Raw genomic sequence first — 20,786 nt, 5'->3', positions numbered from 1 at the left:
ATTTTCAATAGATTTAAAGGAGTCTACAGAAAAATTAAGTATTTTAAGAGATTTTAATTAATTTTAGTCAATTTTGAAAATTTTAAAATGTTTTCAAAGACGTTGAATGGAGTTCGAAAAAATGCGGAGGAGTTTAAGGATTTTTAAGAACTCAAGTGATTTTAAGAAATTACGAAGGACTTGGCGGAATCTTAAAGTTTCTTTTTAAAGGATTTAAAAATAATTTAAAAATAATTCAAAAAGTTTGATGGATTTACAAGTTATTTTGTAAAATTTTAAGACAGTTTTAGTGATCTTAAAGAATTTCAAGCGAGATTTTAAAGAGATTTAAAAGAATTTTAGAAAGTTTAAAGAATTTTAAGAGATTTGAATTAATTTAAGTCAATTTCAAGAAACTTCGAAAGATTTCAAATGATTGAAAGAAGATGAAAGGGTTTTAAACAAATTCGGAAGAGTTTAAGGATTATTAAGAAATCTTACAGGATGTCTGTGAGTTCAAGTGATTTTAAGGAATAACTAGGTTCTTGACGGGATTTTAAACTTTATTTCTAAAGGATTAAAAAATATTTCTAGAAATTTTAGTGACTTTAAATAATGTTAAGCAATTAATTAAAAAGTTATTTGAAAATGTTTTAAGTTATTTCTCAAAATTTAAAGATTTTAAGGCTTGTCAAGAAATATTAAGGAATTTAAGAATATTTTTAAAATTTTACGTGATTAAAATTAATTTTAGTCAATTTCGAGATACGTCGAAGTGCAAAAATAATATGTTGACATCTTTGAAAAACACTTTAACGAACTACCAAAATTCAAACATTTTGACCGCCAATTATCCCAAAAATGCAACCTAACCTCAATCACGGCACATTATATTTTTTCTTGATGGTTTGTCCAAATCGCACACTTCCCCAATTGCTAACAATAATTAAAGAAATGGCTTTTATATCTGAGAAGCAAAGCCGTATCACGATTTCACAGTGACTTTTGTCTACAAAAATTAATTTTAGTCAAACTCCTATCTAATCAATACTTTGCAGTCCACCAAGTGGTATAGCCTGATAGATTTCGACGTAACCGACCGAGTATGTCGTAATGTTAGAATACTCAATCATAAGAATATAATATTCTTAGTTCAATATTTTATTAAACTTCACGCAAATAAATAGAATGGAACAAATTAGCTCAATAGTTTTTTGCTTAGAGTAAATATATTATTGATTCAAATAGTTGTCCTGATATTATTATTTTCTTCATTCAAGAAAATCGGTCCCTTGTAAAAAGAAAATACTCGCTTCTTTCAAGTAAAATCAGCGAAGTAAATTAGCCTACTTTATTTAATGCAAATTTTTTTCAGAGTAGGTATAATATTTTGTAGAAAGAAACGTAGGGGTCAAGTTTAAAGTCGATGTGAAAAAAGTGATTGACCAATTTCGCGATTGCAATAGGTCACACAGTTCTTCGATAAGAGATATTTAGACTCTATTTCATCACAAGTAATAATGATATTTGTTATTACTCCCGAAGACAGCTGCAAACATAAAACCCCAATCATATTCCTCGAGATGAGTTGCGAAGTCAGTTCCTATTACGTATATATACTTAGTCCATTCGACACTTTTCCATTCTTCATTGCGTTTTGTTGCAGTAACAGCACACTACTAGCTGCCTAATTATGGCTACTCTCAAATTTAAAGAAACGTCGCCCTATGTCCAAAGACAACCTGAAGCACCAGCTGAGGATTATTTATATAAAAAGTGAGTATTTAAAATTTAAGAAATTAAAATCTGAATAAGTCAAATTTAAATTCGTATTTAACGTCTAACTTTCAAATTAACTACGAAATTCTTAAAAATAAAAAATAAAGGTTTTAATCCAAGAACCCCACATACAAATTTAGACATCCTAATCTTAAATATCTCATTGTAAATAAAAAAAGAAGAAATATACCAATCCTTTTCCTTCCTTTTTGATTTCATTTTTTTGTTTCACAACCAAAAAATATTTTATGAAAATATATACAAGTTTAGGCGTTTATTCTACAACCTTTTTAAGGCAATGAAAAGCAATTTGCCAAAAACGTCCAAACATAATAGGAAACCAGGATGTTCTTTCAATGGTATGTTGCAGATTAACAGGAAACTAAAAAATGCGAATAATTTGTTTTTATGGCCTTGAAAAAGGAACACAAAAATAGTGGTGAAATTTTTCAAATGTTTTTTGATTTTTATTTAAAAAATAAATAAAAATTCAGGAGGAAAAAGAGAAGGAAGGGAATTTGGATGTTGCCTTCTTTTTCTTTACTCTTTTCTGCTTTTGAAAATTTAATTGAGATATTTAAGAGAGTGTTGTCCAAATGTGGTCTTTGGATTCTTGTTTTTTTCAATTATAAAATTTCGTGGTTAAATGAGAACTTGCAATTTTTTTTATAATTTTTATAAATTTTGGATGCAATGTTGCGGAATTTATTTTAAATAATTTTTTAATTAATACGCGCTTAGGATTTCGAATAGGTAGCCGCGCCTACTTAACTCAAATTACAGGACATTTAATAATATAACACTATACTGAAACGCCGTGACGGCTGTTGATATTTTTCGTTAGGGTGCAGCGGGTCTAGAGTTTTTTCCCCTTCTATTAATTTTTTCCCGTGCTTGGCGCTATCTTGATGGTATCCAGTTTTGCTACGTGTTCAATTCAAATCTTTCTGCTGTCTAGTTTAAGTCTTCCAAGACTAAATTCAGAAAATAATAATTTTGCAATAAGAGATTTAGGAAATTACAATACACAATTTCATAAATACTCAAGTAATCATTAAATGTACTTCATTACATATTTAAGATAAGTAACAATAATTATTGAATGCGATTGAAATCTTAATATACGAACTGTATTCTTGACAAAGATTTTTTCAAAAGAATGTTTACAAATGTTTTCTTTCATTTATATTTTATGTAGTGAAGTTTTAGTAAATTTATATTAGACTTATAATAATTATAATATGTATCTATGTATAATGCTATGTATTATATTTATAATATTCCAGAAAATCAAATTTTAACATAAATGATTTATTTAACTAATTAAAATTAGTTATTACATGCTTAAATAATAATAAGGCCTAACGTATTTACTGTTATTTAAAATAATATGCAATAATAATTTTCTACCATAATCGCAATTATAATCATAGTTATTATTTTCAATTATTCATTCACACATCAAGATATTTTAATGTTTAAGACTTGTTAATGTTTTATTCAAATAATTATAATGTTATAATAAATTGAAAGTCATATCCGACAATAATGGAAAAAATAAAGTTTAGATGGCTGAGTGTCTTTAGTCGTCGGTGCAAAGATACAGCAACATAATATGAAGTTAGATCAAATGTTCGACATCCGGCGTATGTACAAGCTTTGCGGAAACTTATTGTTTCCATCTTTTGTGAACAAAAATTTCTTGTATTTTCAATTGACTACAAAATCTATGTATTAAGGGCATGTGATACTTCGTCGTGTGGTCAATCGGGTACAGTTCCGATGGCTTTTGTGGTTAGGGTGATTTTTAGCTCTCTGTCATTCCGATAATGTAGGTCTCTATCGTACCGATTCTGTCGGTAAGCACTCTAGAACATGGACATAGGAAACAAGGGACTAGACATGCCATCCTAACTTGGTCGAGCGGGGTTGAATCCACGGGAGGGGGGAGAATTCCATGAGTGGGGAGAGCCGCCATATTACGATGTGCCAGTTGATTATGCGCACGAGCATTTTTGCCGACAAACTATGTATGAAAATATAAACATGTGGGCGCTGCCATGTTTGTCGTGGGACATCAAAAGGTGGCGGACCCCCCCCCCATTGCATCACCCCCGCAATGGCATGCCTAGTCCCTTGTTTCCTTTTTTTCATGCTCTAGAATAATGATGGTGCAATAAACTATCTTACCAGCCTAGCTGGTAATGTAGATAGATAAATTTTGAAATTTTCGGCGTAGAGGGGGTACGAAACAGCATGAAACTTTGAAACTAATGTTCAATTTTTCGCCACTGGGAAATTATTTATTAAACAAACTTTTTTGATTGCCTGCAAATAAGGTTAGTTCCGGGAGATTAGTTACTATATTTATTTGTAAGTGGAAAGTTTTCGGCCAAAAATATTGTGTAGTTTGGAAGTAACGCACAGGAGAATTGTAACATACATAACCTCCAAATATACACGCGTTGTTAGCAATATCAAAAAATTTTTTGAAAAAAACACAAATAAAGTGTGCGGGGACGTCCGTTAGCATGTTCGCTATCATTTCCCAAATTTGTAAGACAAATTATTGATTATTCTAGAAAAAAAGCCGTTGGAACCTAAAACTGGTAAAATCGATACTAATTCCTAAGCGCTATGCAAATTAATCAGATTTTGCTAAATTAAAACTTTTTTAAATTAAACAAAAAAAAAAGTGTGTGGGGACGTCCGTTAGCATGGTCGCTATCATGTCCCAATAAATTTTTAAGACAAAATATTGATTATTAAAGAAAAAAAGCCGTCGGAACCTAAAACTCGTAAAATCGATAATTTTCTAAGTTTCACATGCCCTTAAACATTAAGTTTACTGGACAGTCAGCATGTGGCGCGCCAGTGTCAACTGAAGATGGATACAGATAGAAAAATTACAGCGCCACGAAATTTTTCCACACAGGGAAGCCTTATTTTTATTGATTTTTCATAAACTTTTAGGTAAAAACTTAACACCCAGGCGGAAAAATTATATATGGTTTATATGTAGTATGAAGTATAATATATAATATTCTTTTGTTTTATATCATTTTTCCGCCTGGACAGTGGGATTGGTCTATAATTTTTTATCTGGTTTCTAAATCCGGCTTTGTGTATAGGAATAATTTTGCTGATCTTTAGTATAGTAGAAAATTACACAAATATATAATCATTTGTAGTTATGTCATCATCTCCTGCCGCGGTATTCTTTTTTAAGTTACTAATTATTTTATCTAGATCTTCGTTACTTATGGGCGAAAAATCTGACATTTTTCTTTGACATTTACTTTCTGGCAAAGTCATATTACTGTCCCCATTTTTTCTTGTAAATTTAAACCTACAATTTGAAAATATTTGTTCATTTCATTTGATATTTTATTTGGTTCACGTACTTCTGTATCTAAGAGCTTCAGTCCTCAGGTGAAAAAGTTATATATATATATATTATATACAGTAGAATAATACAGTGATATTTTTCATTCTTTTTGTAAACTTTTCTATGTATAACAAATAAAAAATATCAGTGTTTTGTCCACTACATAAAAATTATATATAACTTTTTTACCTGGGTTGTGTTTATCGCATTTACAGTTTTGTTCTTTTTATCAGAGCTAAGGATATTATTTATTGCTAACCAAATTATTCCTAGATTACGCTGTCCTAGGTGAAAAAGTTATGTATAATGTATACATAGTGGACAAAACACTGATAGTTTTAATTTGTTTTACATAGAAAAATTCATGAAACAAGTGAAAAATATCATTATCTTATTCAACTATATATAAACTATGTATAGCTTTTTATCTTATATACTTTCTTAAGACCCTTTATCAGAATGTCTAATCGCATCCGGATTTTGAGGCCGTACGGTTGAATATTTTTGTTTAATTTTTTGCATAACTCATCTAAATAACCATATCTCAAATCAAGCAGAGCCGGTTTTCCAATAAAATGTTCATTTTTTGTGTTATAATCAAAAACGTAGATAACAATAGAGAAAAATAGCAGTGACACTCAGTGATAGCTGTACATGCATGTCCATAGCGAGCCTGCTCACCCTCGTGAAACTCAAGTCAGAAGACTCCACGCAGGTTGATGAATGACACGGAACGATTGAATGCCGGGCATTGTTATGAGATTTCGACCAGTTAAAAAAACTGACATTATGAAATCATTGATTAATTCAATTTTAATTAACAGAATTAATTTATTTTAATAGTTGCAATAATTTGAAAAAAAAGATTCATGAAAATCGGTTAATACTTGCAGTAATAACGTGGTAGTTTGTAAAAAAAAACGAGTATTCTGTTTTGAATTGGTAGACCGCATGGTTCAATATTTTCAACTCATTTTTTGCATACCTCATCTCAATTCTCGTATCTTGAAGCACGCAGAGCCGATTTTTTAATAAAACAAGACTGAACGCTTGCTGCCGCGTGCGCGTTTAATTTATTTTTTAAAAGTATTATATTTAATGTATTTCTTTACTATCAGATGTACTTAGTTCAAGTTTATGCTTTATTTTTGTTCAAGAATATATGAATTGTTTTATTTTTATTTTGCAATATCCAATTTATAATGAAACTTAATTTGTTTCAAATATTATTCTTAATTATTTAAAAATTCAAAATTATTTGAATATTTCTGTATATACGTAATTCTTTATAATATTATTTTGCCGCTGCTCTCCTAGGAAAATTTGTAGTGAATGTCAAGATCGAACTCGAGAAAATGCCAGATATAATTGTCCATAATTAAATTCATCTTTATAAAGATCTGACCCGATAATATCGAAAGTTTCTCCTTCACAATACGATGTAATACGATGTATAAAGACGATTTCCCCTGCCTTATCACCTGTTAAAATGCGACATCATAGAATATTATTTACAAGTCCGATTATTTTCAAACGTGTACCATTACACAGACCTTCTTTAATAGAAATATTACGAATTAGCATACCAATACAATTGTTTCTTAATCGTAATTCCTAAGGAGGAAGGGTCGGTGGATTCAATGTGTTCTAGTATTCTGGGAGTATTGCATAATTTATATCTCCATTATCACAATTTTCAACACTATCTACACTTGTATAAATTCGTTCTGTGGTTTTGTCCAATAGCTCTACGACTCTGTAATTTATTTCTTCAACATCAAGATTTACTGCTAATAATATAGCTGTATTTGCTAGGTCTCCAAATCTTATATACTTAATAAGTTTACTAAACATTGTCTATACTATATCATCGGTTCTAGTAGCTACATATTTTTCTGGGGCTATTAAGTAATTCTCATTGTCATTTAAAGTACCATATCCACAGACAATAAATACTTTTCGAATTCTGCTTCTTGTGGTAAAGCACTCATATTTTCTGTTAGTGAAAATACAGAGACATGTTTTCTAAGTGAACTCAATTTAATGAATAAATTTACTGATTCACTGCAAGTTGCATAAGTTTTCACAGACAGTAATTGTCTAAAATCTCCGCCAAGAATTATAATTTTTTCACCAAGTGGTGAATCAACATTCATAAAGTCACGTAATGTTCGGTCTACTAATTCCAAAGCATACCTTCATGCCATTGGAGATTCGTCCCAAATAAAAATATTTACTTCTCGTAAGTATTGAGCATTTTTAGATTGAGTTTTCATACGGGAGACGTAATCAGAAAATAAAGGAACTGACATATCGAAAGTTTTATGCACAGTCTTTCTTTGTGGAAGTTATGTTGCTGCAATACCTGTAAATTCCACCGTACATATATTTTTTCCCTTGCCTTTTATGTGTAGATATGTAGTTGTATAAATGCATGTCTTTGCTGAGCCACAAGGTCAATAAATATAAAAACATGATGTAAAGGGCCTTTCTTCGTTCGACAAAGTAGCATTAAGGATTGTATCTACAATATCTTTTTGTTTTCTATTTAATTTGAGGTACCCGGGAAACAAAAATCTATTCACTTCTGTTGAATTGGTTTCGAAGGCTTTTGAAATGCGTATCTGTCATTCGGAATTCCAAATTGCCGCTAATTTGTTTTTTAAACACTTTTAGTCGTTATAATTTTGTCGACTAACTTATATGCCGTAAAAGACAAATAACTGAAATAGCAAAAGGAATCTAGTAGACCTGATAATGATTCTTTTAATTTTTTGATAATAATTAAATTTAAAAAATCGTTTGAAATATGGCAGCTTAACACCAAAGAAGTCGGTCTCATTCAAAAAGAAGCATACCGATTCAATATAACTTTGCTTGAAATGGTCATTATAGTACATGGCAGATTCGAAGCTGCTTGAGGAAATGACCGATTCATATCGTCGCAAACCGATTCTGTTTTAACTTTCGTGTGCTTGTACTTTGCCGAAGAATTGTTGTTTTACTATAATGTTGATTAATTCATCTTTCTGTGCATAAAAGACTCGTGAAACAATGTCTGGTCGATCAGATAATGTCTGACCATGTAATAAATTATCTTTCACTTCAGCCCAGTTTGGATTACATGTCATAGTTATACACAATTCTGGCTTACCGGATTTTCTTACAATGGTCACTGCATCTTAATAGTGTTGTAGCACTATCAAAGATTCTCAGGATCTCCCCGTGATAATGGGGAGAACCTGACTATTATGGTGTGGGGATGATCATTTTTCCAACAGCAGTATGTAAATCATTTCATCTTTGTTGTAAATGATCAACTAATCTCTGATACCCTGTCCGCCCATAAAAAATACATTATTATCTCTAGTTGCCATTCTATATTTTATATATGCAGATCGTGAGACTTGGCCTCGTCTATTAACACATGGTATGCTGTCATTCCAATCTGGTGTGCCATAAGGATAAAATAATGGATAAATCCAAGGTTCAACTTTCGGATCCATAGAGCTGACAAATTGAAGGAAAAAACAATTTAAAAATTTGTTTTCTTAAAATTGCAAAAGTTTAGGACCAGAAAAACTTTGAACTTGCTTCATATGCAATTTCAAGAATTTCAAATTCGATATCGCGTTTCGTCTGAACGTAATTTGTGTTGGAAACAAATGTAAAAGAAAAAATTTTGTACCTTACTGTCAAATGGGCTCAATACACTGTTAGAAAAAATTCGTACAACGCCACACCGAAATGCGAAGTTGTAACGATACGGTGCGATATTTTGGAGCGAAAAAGCATTTCTTCTACTAAAATACACTTCTCCGGTGTAAAGTTGGTAAATTTACGAACTCCCAACTCCCCAGTGTTGAAAATACTAAAGAATCACACCGAGGAGATGTGAAGGTTTTAATCTAAACTTGAAGTTTCAAGAAAGTGTGAAATGAAACACTAAGGCGGAGCGAGAATAGTACATTTTGATACGTGTGTGAGAGGTGATTATTTAGCGAATGAGACGTTTTCAACACTAGCTTAGCTGGTGAGAAAAGTCTCATTCGCTAAAAATCACCTCTCACACAAATATCGAACAGTATTTAATACCACGAAAGGCGAAAAAGTCTGGCTGAAGTTGAGATTTTGAGGTTAGACTGGTATAAACATAGAATCCACCCTATACGGTGCGAAAACTAACACCGATAAGTTGCTTTGCGCGAATTTTAAACTGACACAATAAGCATTAAACCAAAAATGGACTTGTTAAATTTTCAGATAAAAAATGGAATTTTCAACAAAATAACTTAATTTTTATTCAAAAAGATTTACTTTTAACAAAAAATGGAACAATTAAATTTGCATTTAAAAAAATTAATTTGGAATAAAAAGCAATTAAATCTACAATAAAATAGTCCAGTTTCCAACAAAAGAAATGAATTTACGTACAAAAAGACTTCTTCCAAAAAGGACAAAATTGCAATAAAATACATGAATTTTCAACCACATAGTTGAATTTCAACTGAAAAATAATGTTTCAAGGAAAAATTGAATAGTTACATTTTCAGTTAAAAACAATTATCACACCCAAAAAATGAAAGTTTCAAACAAATATTTAAATTTTCAAGCAGAAAATGGAATTTGCAAACAAATAATTTAATTTTCAAACCAACAATTTCCTACAGAAAACAGAGATTTAAAATTTTATAAATCAATTTTAAAACAACAAAAAAACTAATTCTTAAGAAAATAGATAAATTTTCAACGAAAAGCGGTTACATTATATTACATTAGTAGATGAATTTTTAAACAAGAAGAATACATTTCTACCAAAAAAGATTAATTTTTAATTGAGAATGGTCAATTTTCAGTAGAAAAAAATATTTGTTCAACTAAAAAAATCGAATTTTCAACAAAACAGTTGAATCACCAACTAAAAAAAAAACATTTTTAAACAAAAACAATTATTTCCTATTTGAAAAAGATGAATTTACAACTAAAAAAATACTTTAAAAAAAAACTTTGACAAAATCTTAAAATTTCCACTTTAAAAATAAATATTAAAACTAGAAAATAAGTATTTAACCAAAAATAGAGTAGGTACATTTTCAGATAAAAAATTTAAGTTTCTTTAAAATAGTTTAATTTTCGATGTAAAAAATGAATTTTCAACTGAAAAATATTTTGAATAAAAGAAATCGAATTTGCAACAGAATAGTTAAATTTTGAAACATATAGTTGGATTTTCAATTTAAAAAAAAAAACATTTTTTACCAACAATGGAATGGAACGAATTGCAAGGCTAATTAATTATGACACGAGTAGTAAAATGAAAGAAAGAAAAAAAATATCGGCTAAGATGCACATATATGAAACTTCATATGGGGATGATCCGAAACTGCGCGCGGCGGTAGCGTGGCCAACATTCGGCGCGATAACGTCTATTATATAGACCAATAGAAATCCAATTCTGACGGCCGTATAGTTAGCTCGATAACTTGTACAAAGTCTAAATTCAGACGGACCTCTTTTTCTAACGTTTGGAGATAGAAAGAGAGGTCCGTTCGATTTTCGACTTCGAAACAGGATCAGAGCCACGCTGCAGTAACTATATGTCGTTGGAATAGCATGTCACTTACCAACCCTGAACATACATATCGGTGTTGGTGACATAAACAATTTACCTATTATTATATAATAAAAAAGTTAGAAAAATGTACTATGGCAATAAAAATATCAAAAAGATGTACAACGATCAAATTATTCTGTTTTTATCAAATAATTACTTGGATAATTGATAATTTTGTACAATGTCGATTTTCAAAGTTCCCGCTTACTGTGTCTACATTCAAACCAAAATGAGAAGCCAATCAAGAACCAGGAAAAGGCGTTATGACTTTCGATATATTTCGAGTTTGACTCAATCATCTTCTTTTCATAATAGGATCATTACATTATAGATTCTAATATAGATTATACGCACCGAAAAAACATATACAGCTAACCCTGCGTGTTACTGCTACTGTTCTTCCCTTTTTGATTATTAAACAAAATGTAAACATTTGATCAAAAAATTGGCTCTGCTTGCTTCAAGATCTGGTTATTTAGACCAGGTATGCGAAAAAGTAGACAAAAATATTCATCCACGCGGACTCAAAATTCAGAGGTAATTTATGAGGTAACGGTCTATTACAAAAACTGCGATTATAAAATCATGGATTAATTTATTTTTAATGTGCAGAATCAATTCATTTAGATAATTACAAACAAATGAATAAACATTCAGAGAAAAGGTTTAACATGTGCGGGAAGAATGGAAGTCTTTAGGGAATTTATTCGGATTTGTTTAAACAATTATTAATTATTTTCAAAATCGTTTCCCCCTTTATGTCATAGGAATAGTGAAAGGCTATTTTCCTCGGGATATTTAGTACATTAGAAAAAAATGATTTGTTTAAACAATTTCTTTCCCATACATCGTAAAGAATACCATTTACCGCAATTGATGATAAAACCATTCCTACGACTTATAGGGGGAAATAATTGTGAAAATAAGTAATAATTGTTTAAACATGTCCGACTAAATTCCCTAAAGACTTCCAATATTCCTGAACACGTTAAACAATTTTCCTGAATATTTTATTCATTTGTTTGTAATTATATAAATAATTTGATTCTGCATATAAAAAATAAATTAATCCACGATTTCATAATGATAGTTTTTGTAACAGACCACTATATCATATTAATGAAAGTGTCAATTTGTCATTATTACGAATATGAGAATGACAATCGATCAAATGTTTATATTTTTTTTAACAATGAGAAAGGGAAGAACAGAAGTAATAAGGCAAAGTGTTAGCTGAATATGATGTTTAATATAGATTTTAATTTTAATCTAGATGTAAGTATAATCTAGATTATAAGCTATAATGTAATGATTGAATTGAAAAAGCGGTTCTGTGTGCTTCAAGATATAAGAATGTAGATGGCGTTTGCAAGAAATGATTCAAAAATATTTAACCCTACGATCCAAAAAGTAAGAACCGAGTAGTCAATTTCTAAATATCTTAAAAGAAAGTACTTTGACCAATCGTTGCTTGTGTTATCATTTGCAGTAAACAATATTTTTTTACCATTTACGGGAAAAAATGGTTTAAACAAATGATTGGTTTTAAAATACCCAATATCCTGCAGAATATAGTCTTTCAGATTTCCTACGACTTACGGGAACAAACAATCGTGACCGTCCACGAAGAAAGGAACCTTACGCGCCAAAGTTGCATTTTACAGTACGCGCGATCGTAGCAATTGTGTAAATAAATTGATTTTGCATATAAAAATTAAATGAATCCACGGTTTCATAGTGACAGGTTTTCTAACAGACCGTTATCTCATAATAATAAGAGTGTTATTTTCTGATTATTACGGAAATCAGAATGACAATCGCGTCTGAATTTCGAGCCCGCACGGCTCAATATTTTTGTCTAATTTTTTGCATACCTCATCTAAATGACCATATCTTGAAGCGAGCAGAGTCAATTTTTCGATAAAACGTTTATATTTTGTTTTATAATCAAAACGGGCAGATGTCAGTTTTTCTAACTGGCCGAAATTTCATAACAATGCCCGGCATTCATTCGTTCCGTGCCATTCATCAACCTGCGGGAAGTCTTCTGACTTGAGTTTGACAAGGGTGAGCAGGCTCGCTGTGGACATGCTTGTACAGCCATCATTGATTGTCACTGATATTTTTCTTTATTGTCCTCTACGTTTTTGATTACTAAACAACACATAAAAATTTTATCGCAAAACCGGCTCTGCTTGATTTGAGATATGGTTATTTAGATGAGGTATGAAAAAAATTAGACAAAATTATTCAACCGTGCGGCCTGAAAATTCGGACGCGATTGCCATTCTGATAAAGGGCCCTAAGGCGCTTCTTCATGCTTGAAAATTAGCACATGTATTACTCTGCCAAGCTTTTCTCCTACAATTCTGAATTGTTTAATTTCATATTTTAACCACAGAATATAAATGTCTAACTACAGGACTAAAAAATGAACTTTTTTCGAAAAATGGTCTGGTTCTTGTTTTATTCCAATTTATTGAAAACTGATCCATTTTTTGCGCCTGACGAGTAACAAACTACCACCATGAGTGAAATCATGGTGAACGGAGTACTGGGGCCTGTGTCTCGCTATGAAACTGCAGGCGGTCTAGAGTGTTATTTTTTCGAGGTTACTTAAAATATCGTAAAAGTTTGGATAGAGCCCAGGATTGAGATTCAGTGTCTATCATGCCTGACTCAACTTTTATATTGTTAGAGATTACAGCCAGTGTAAAGAAATAAAAAATGATTAAATATTAAGGAGTGTAATTTTATTATTCTGCATTCGGTTCATTACACAGTGACGAGACAATTGGAAAAACATAGAAGAAAATCGGTTAATCCGTTCAATTACTGGATATACTTTTTTTCTCTCTTCTCCGATTGTACGCCAAAAAATACTGCAAAAAAAGATGCTGCGCCCAATATTGGAAACTGTTGAAATGGCACAATTTGTACAGTTTATAGTATGTTACAATTTCATAAAAATTATCAATATATTTCCAATCGATTTACAAAATGGAGTGTTTTCGAAATAAATACATACTAATAAATTTTATTTCCAAAAATCCCTCACCCCCTGCGCCTCGCAGCGCCCCAAATGTGATCCAAAAATAAGAAATGTAACAAATAATCATATTTTCTGATTGAAATGTGATTGTTTGTCATTGTTTGGAGTAGTACATTTTGCTAAAAACATTATATCATCATTTAAACAATTATTTATTGTCTATTTTCCAAATTTTTGAACATGAGAAACAATTTGGTTTTTAAAAACCGGCAAAAAAATTATAATTAGAGACAAAAACTCGCAAAACCTCATTCTTTAATTATAGGTTTTTTGGCACCCTATAAAATAGAATTAAGGATTAATATTTAAAAAGTAATTATTTAATCGTATTTTATGTCTGTAAACTGAAATTTTTACTTTTGACTTGAATTCACGTAATATTGACAATTCTGGATGTGACCCCCGTGACCCCTCAAATAAGTCACACACATGCAAAGTGTGACAGGTTGTTTTTCCATTAAAATATTCATTATCGCATGCATGCAATGTTGTTTGTTTTCTCTGCTGTAAACCACAGTATTTTGAAATCATAGCGGTTGTACTTCATAGGGGAAAGGCGCTCACAGTTAATTTAAAATTGAGCATCTATACAAGTTTTAACCTTTTAGATTCCTTATGCATATCTTTCCCCTAGACTTATTTCTTCCAATGAATCACACGCATGCAAAGTACGATTGAAATCATTTTTTTTATAAGTATGCTGCAGATTTCATACTGGCTAAGAAAGTCTTCAGTTTTCAAAATACTTTTCTAGCCCGAAAACTATTTAGGTGTCAAATAGTTTTTCACTTAGGCGTGGTAAGGGGGGCTAGGTGGCACTAGTTAAAAGGTGTACATATTGTAAACACAATATATCATGGACATAAGAAACAAGGGACTAGGCATTCCATCCTAACTTGGGCGAGCGGGGTTGAATCCACGGGAGGGGGGAGAATTCCATGAGTGGGGAGAGTGGCCAGCTTACGATGTGCCATTTGATTATGTGCACGAGCATTTTTGCCGACAAACTGTGCATGGAAATATAAACATGTGGACGCTGCCATGTTTGTCGCGGGACATCAAAAGGTGGCGTACCCCCCCCCCCCCCCCCCCCCCCCCCCCCCATTGCATCACCCCCGCAATGGCATGCCTAGTCCCTTGTTTCCTATGTCCATGCAATATATCTATTCAAAATTGTAAAAGAAGCTCGAGAAGTATGCCAGGACAGAAAAGTATGGCGGCAAATAGTTATTAATAAGAGTGTCAGTAGAGTGAATGACGCCTGAAATAAAAGACCTTGGATACTACTTGCTTTTTTAAATTACTACTACTCAAGTGAAGAACCTTACATAACGACTTTATGAGGATCTTTACTTGGGGTGATTGCTAGAGAGATTGATCAGCAACCTGGGTCGGATCAATGTTGCAGACCACTCTACAAATTTTATAACCCTTTCTCACATTATTCTTTTCCTCTCCGAATGAGTCACGCCTTCCCCGAAAGGAAAATGGCGCAGGTAGGCTCTCGTATTCGCACGTTTAATGCATACGATTTGACGAATACATTCTCATTCTGAAACTCGCGCTCGATAGCTTGTGTCCAATTAAAAAACTTCATCAAGATAATTTGTAAATCTTATTAAAATCTACTAAAAACAACGCTTTAAACTTATGTATCTCTTAAAAAACCAAAATTGCATATTTTTGAAAATGATCTAACTTTTGGAACTTTTGTCTAATTAAGAAATTTCATGATAATAGTTTCCAAAAACATATATTTTATATCTAGTAGAAATTTTCATTGATATTTTTTAACCCATTAAAAAAACTTTTTTTTCCTTTCTTTGAAAATTTGCAAAATGTTGAAAATCATATAACTTTTTGAAGTTTTATCGAATTTAAAAATATCATCAGGATGATATGCAAGTCCCTTTGACGCGTACCAGAAAATTTGATAAAAATTGGTGAAACTCATAAAGAAATTTTATTCAAATTTTGAACTTGCAATCTTTTACCCATCTATAAGAAACTTTGAAAAAATTAATAAAATTTGTAGAAAAAATTTTGAAATTTAAAAATGCTCTCAATTTTTTAATTTTGAATGGAAATATCTAATTAACGAACTTAACCTTCATTTTGGGGACCTTCAATAGTGTATGAAATGCGGACTCGATTGGACACATCCTTCAAAAGTTAGCGGGGCTACAACATTCAGGTAATCATACATACACACGGAAAAAAAATTCTTGAGGCGAACGAGTGAATCGAGAATATATTAAACTCAAAGAAAGTGTAGGCTTGGATTAGGTAAAGCGTTTAGTTAGAAGAGTTACACATTTAGTTACTTTATGTAAATTGTTCTCGTAAATCAGGAATTTGGACAAAATTGTTAAGTTCGAAAGTTTATTATTTTCGACAGATTATGTATAATTGTATTATCTTCAGATTAGAAAAAAAATTTAGTTGTTATAGAAATATAATAACTTACAGTAGCCATTTTTTGGTCTGGTATCGCGAAAATGAATTTCCCTGAAATCCGTGTAATGCATTTGGAGGTCAAGTTTGTTGTTTTTATCGCGTTTCTTGATATTTCAATATAGTTATCATCTACAATCGAAACAAATGTAAATTATTATTACTGCATCATAAACGCCATTTAATATTAACAATCGCGCACATTTTAAGTGGTAAAAAGCGTTTAATTGTCCAAAGTAAATCTCAACTGTCACTGCTCCCGATTAGTCCGTCGCCATTTTATTTCGCTGCTCCCATAATGCACCGGCGCTCTTCCGATAATTGCTTCAGACACCTATTCTTAATATCCCTATTATAGCTATACTTATTAGGGGTTTGACTATACGATATCCCTGGTATATGAAAAATGGTCAAGGATATTCATTTTCGCTGATCCAGGGATCTTTCGAAATTCCTTCGTTCATTTTCAGCTAAATGTTTGGCTATAATAAGGAATAATATCCCTGTCACAGCTCAATTTTTTTTACCGTGCAGACATACATACAGACATACATACAGAAAAAGATATTAAAAATCATTGGACTGTATTAAAAAAAGATTCTACCTAATATAGCATAAGAATTTCTTAAAATTCGTAATATTGAAAAAATAAAAGTTTTTTTAAAAATTTTGTTATTATCGAAAAATGTTATGGGTATATTTTTAAATACATTTAATATCTATGAAAAATGTCCCTTAAAATTTATTTATTTATCAGCAAAGCAGTTCTATCTTTTTTTTTAATAATGAACATTAATCATATAACTTTTTTAGTTTTCATCACAATTAAAAATTTTATTTGGATAATTTGTAAGTATTTTTGTCAAGTATTATACATTGACAACATTTTCTGAAACTTAAAAAAAAATTGTCTAAAATTTTGAAAAAGCTCTAATTTTTAAAATTGTGGGTTAATCGAAAAATTCGGCCTGAATAAACAGAGAGACAGACACCGACAAAATTTGATGATTTTCGGATTTTGTGCGTACCGAAACGTAAAGATTCCTCTCAATGATCCTGCTCATCGTATCGGTGATCCCATTTGACTGCTCCAGCCCTTGGAATAAAATAAATTCCGGGACGCAAATCAGCCATAAGTTTGCCTGGAATATATTAAAATTAAGTTAGTTCGCTTTTGTTAAAAATGGACGTTTTCAACCAAAAATGAAGAACTTTAAAAACTTTAAAAAAATTTTATGTAAGTTAAAAGATTCAAAGGGCTTTTTAATGAATTTCAATATTTGAAAATGATTCCAAAGGATTTAAAAACTTATTTTTAAAATTCCGAGTTTTTTTAAAGAGCTTTAATAAATTGAAAGGAATTTTAAAAGAATTTAAGGGTTTCGGAATATTTCATAGTATTTAAAAATATTCCAACGTATTTTCAATTGATTGTAGCAACTTAATGGGGATTCAAAGGTTTAGAAATATTTTAGGCTAATTATAAAAATTCCAAGGCATTTTTAAGAACTTTCAAGGGATTTCACAGAATGTTTATAGTTCCACGAAAGTTAAAAAACTTCCAAGCAATATTGAATTGGTTTAAATAATTTAAGGGATTAAGCTCTCCAAATTTTTAAATAAATTTTTCACGATTGCAGGAAATATCAGATTTCATTAAATTTGAAGGGATTTTTAATTGTCCAAAAATTCTTGTTAATTTAACCTGAATTTGTTTAATTCATTTGAATTTTTCTAAATTCACACAATTCTATTTAATGACATTTTTGCTTTTCATTCTATTCTATCAAATATCCTTAGGTTTTTCTAAATTTTTGAAAATATTCTTTAACTGTTTTCAGTTCACAATAACTGAGTTCTTCTCGTGTTTCTTAAACTCCCTTTAAAATTAATTTTATTGAAATCAATGGAATTTTAAACCTTTTTTCCAATTTTTTTAAATTCATTACAATTCAACTTGAATTTTTGTAAGTCTTATAAATCGAATGAAAGTAGCGACTTGATTGGAATTTACTTCTAACCGCAGTAAAATTCCAATTTTCTTTATTTTAATCAACTGGGTCTGTTTAGAAAAGTGATCTCTGCTTTATCTATCATCGCAGACTTTTCAGATTCTCTCTATTTAGTCTAATTAAATCATAATTTTTATTGCATTTTTAAATATTTTTTTATTGGTTAAGAAATGAAACTATTTGTTTGAAAATTTATTCACTTTGGGAAAAATTTGCCTTTTTGGTAGAAAATTAATCTTTGTGGTTGAAAATTCATCTTTTCTTGTTAGGAATTTAATAATTTGGATAAAATTTGTTTTCTTTCAAATTCTTCTTTTTGGTTAAAAATTCCAATATTACGCTTTAATATGAACCTTTTTTTTAAATTCATCTATTAGGTTGGATACAATTCATCGGTTAAAAGTTAAACTTTTTTGTTTAAAATTTAAATTATGCATTATATTTTTTTTCAATAATAACTTATTTACAGGTTAAATTTAGAAATATTTTAGCACTTTTCCTGGTTTACAAAGTTATCAGAAAAAATTTCGTTTATTTGTACGTTCAGAACTTCAACAACATGAAAATGTAACTATTTTGTTGAAAATTTATTTCTTTTTTGTTTGAAAATTATTTTTATTAACAAAAAATTAGTATTAAACTATTATTCCCGTTAAATATTCCATACTTTCATATGAAAATTCGTCTCTTTGGTGGAATATTCACTTATTCACTTTCTTTTTTAATAAAACAGAAAGTTGTTGCAAAATTTCAAAATTTTGTAAAAACTGTAATAAAAATTTGTAAAAGAATTCATACAAATGAAACCACATGAAAATGTAACTATTTTGTTGAAAATTTATTTCTTTTTTGTTTGAAAATTATTTTTATTAACAAAAAATTATTATTAAACTATTATTCACGTTAAATATTCCATACTTTCATATGAAAATTCGTCTCTTTGGTGGAATATTCACTTATTCACTTTCTTTTTTAATAAGACAGAAAGTTGTTGCAAAATTTCAAAATTTTGGAAAAACTGTAATAAAAATTTGTAAAAGAATTCATACAAATAAAACCACATGAAAATGTAACTATTTTGTTGAAAATTTATTTCTTTTTTGTTTGAAAATTATTTTTATTAACAAAAAATTATTATTAAACTATTATTCACGTTAAATATTCCATTCTTTCATATGAAAATTCGTCTCTTTGGTGGAATATTCACTTATTCATTTTCTTTTTTAATAAAACAGAAAGTTGTTGCAAAATTTCAAAATTTTGGAAAAACTGTAATAAAAATTTGTAAAAGAATTCATACAAATAAAACCACATGAAAATGTAACTATTTTGTTGAAAATTTATTTCTTTTTTGTTTGAAAATTATTTTTATTAACAAAAAATTATTATTAAACTATTATTCACGTTAAATATAACATACTTTCATATGAAAATTCGTCTCTTTGGTGGAATATTCACTTATTCACTTTCTTTTTTAATAAAACAGAAAGTTGTTGCAAAATTTCAAAATTTTGGAAAAACTGTAATAAAAATTTGTAAAAGAATTCATACAAATGGGAAATATTCCAAAACTAATATTTTTTGTCCGTACATATTTTATTTAAATTAATAAATTGAATAAAATAATTATGTGTGTAATGTCAAAAATTTTGCTAAAGGAACATTTTATAAATAGAAACGTTTCTTGTTGTGCCATTTTGTGCTGTGTTATACAGCTCTGGTTTTATAATAAAATCGTATTCGGAAAGAATTACATCATGCAACAAATGAAGACCGAAAATGCAATGAACGAAATACCTGCTATTGACGCTAATGGGCATCCGGAAGACGCTAATGAGGAAATGCCCCTCAAAGTTCAAGCGGCTGCGAAAAATTAAATTAAATCGAAGTCGGCGATATTCATTTTTTGTAATATAGGCCCTGCAGGGCTAATATGAGTAAGACAATATAAATCTCAGGCGTACTTTTACAAAATGAACTGTATAATCGCATAAACTAAAAGTGAAATACAAACTGAAGGCACCCTACCGAAAGAAATCTGTGAGTTTTCTTTAGCGAAATAGCTTGGCCCATTTGAGTCTATAAACAAAGTCGATTTGAAACAAAATAGTCTCGGAGATAATTTGAGAGATTTGGGTCCTTTTCAAGATCCTTTTAGTGGTCGTTTTAAGAGTGGTGCGACGGTAATATAATGTTTCTTTTGTATTCGTCACGTACTGGGCGGGCAGAATTATTTACAGTAGTTGGTCGTGGCTAATCCGCTCTCCCTTTTTAAATTTCTCTTCAAATTATTAACACTTTTTTTTAATTGATGAATTTTCTCATTATACTTATTTATAATTATAACTTATATACTTATATAATTTAATATAATTATAATTATAACTTATATAATTATAACTTATATTCTTCCTTCCTCCTCCTTTTCTAAACCTCATTATCTTTGTCTTTTCTACATTTACATTCAGCTTTTTCCCATCTAAGTATTTCTCTAATCCTGTAATTAAT

At 30.1% G+C, this 20,786-nt stretch overlaps 1 protein-coding gene across 1 annotated transcript in view; it reads left to right on the top strand.

Annotated features, from left to right (window-relative positions):
* The first annotated feature begins 1,551 nt into the window (after window positions 1-1,551).
* Window positions 1,552-20,786, top strand: part of LOC117172609 (inositol 2-dehydrogenase-like) — a 64,122-nt gene continuing 44,887 nt past the window's right edge. Inside the window, exons 1-2 of the mRNA XM_033360699.1 lie at window positions 1,552-1,574; window positions 1,646-1,755. Coding sequence (XP_033216590.1) covers window positions 1,673-1,755 — 83 coding nt within the window. The 5' untranslated portion in view covers window positions 1,552-1,574; window positions 1,646-1,672. The remainder of the gene's footprint in view (window positions 1,575-1,645; window positions 1,756-20,786) is intronic.

This window comes from Belonocnema kinseyi, chromosome 5, assembly GCF_010883055.1.
Source record: "Belonocnema kinseyi isolate 2016_QV_RU_SX_M_011 chromosome 5, B_treatae_v1, whole genome shotgun sequence".
NCBI classification, from domain to species: Eukaryota; Metazoa; Arthropoda; class Insecta; order Hymenoptera; family Cynipidae; genus Belonocnema; species Belonocnema kinseyi.
The sequence above is the reverse complement of the archived record's forward strand: the minus strand, read 5'-3'. Positions and strand labels throughout refer to the sequence as shown.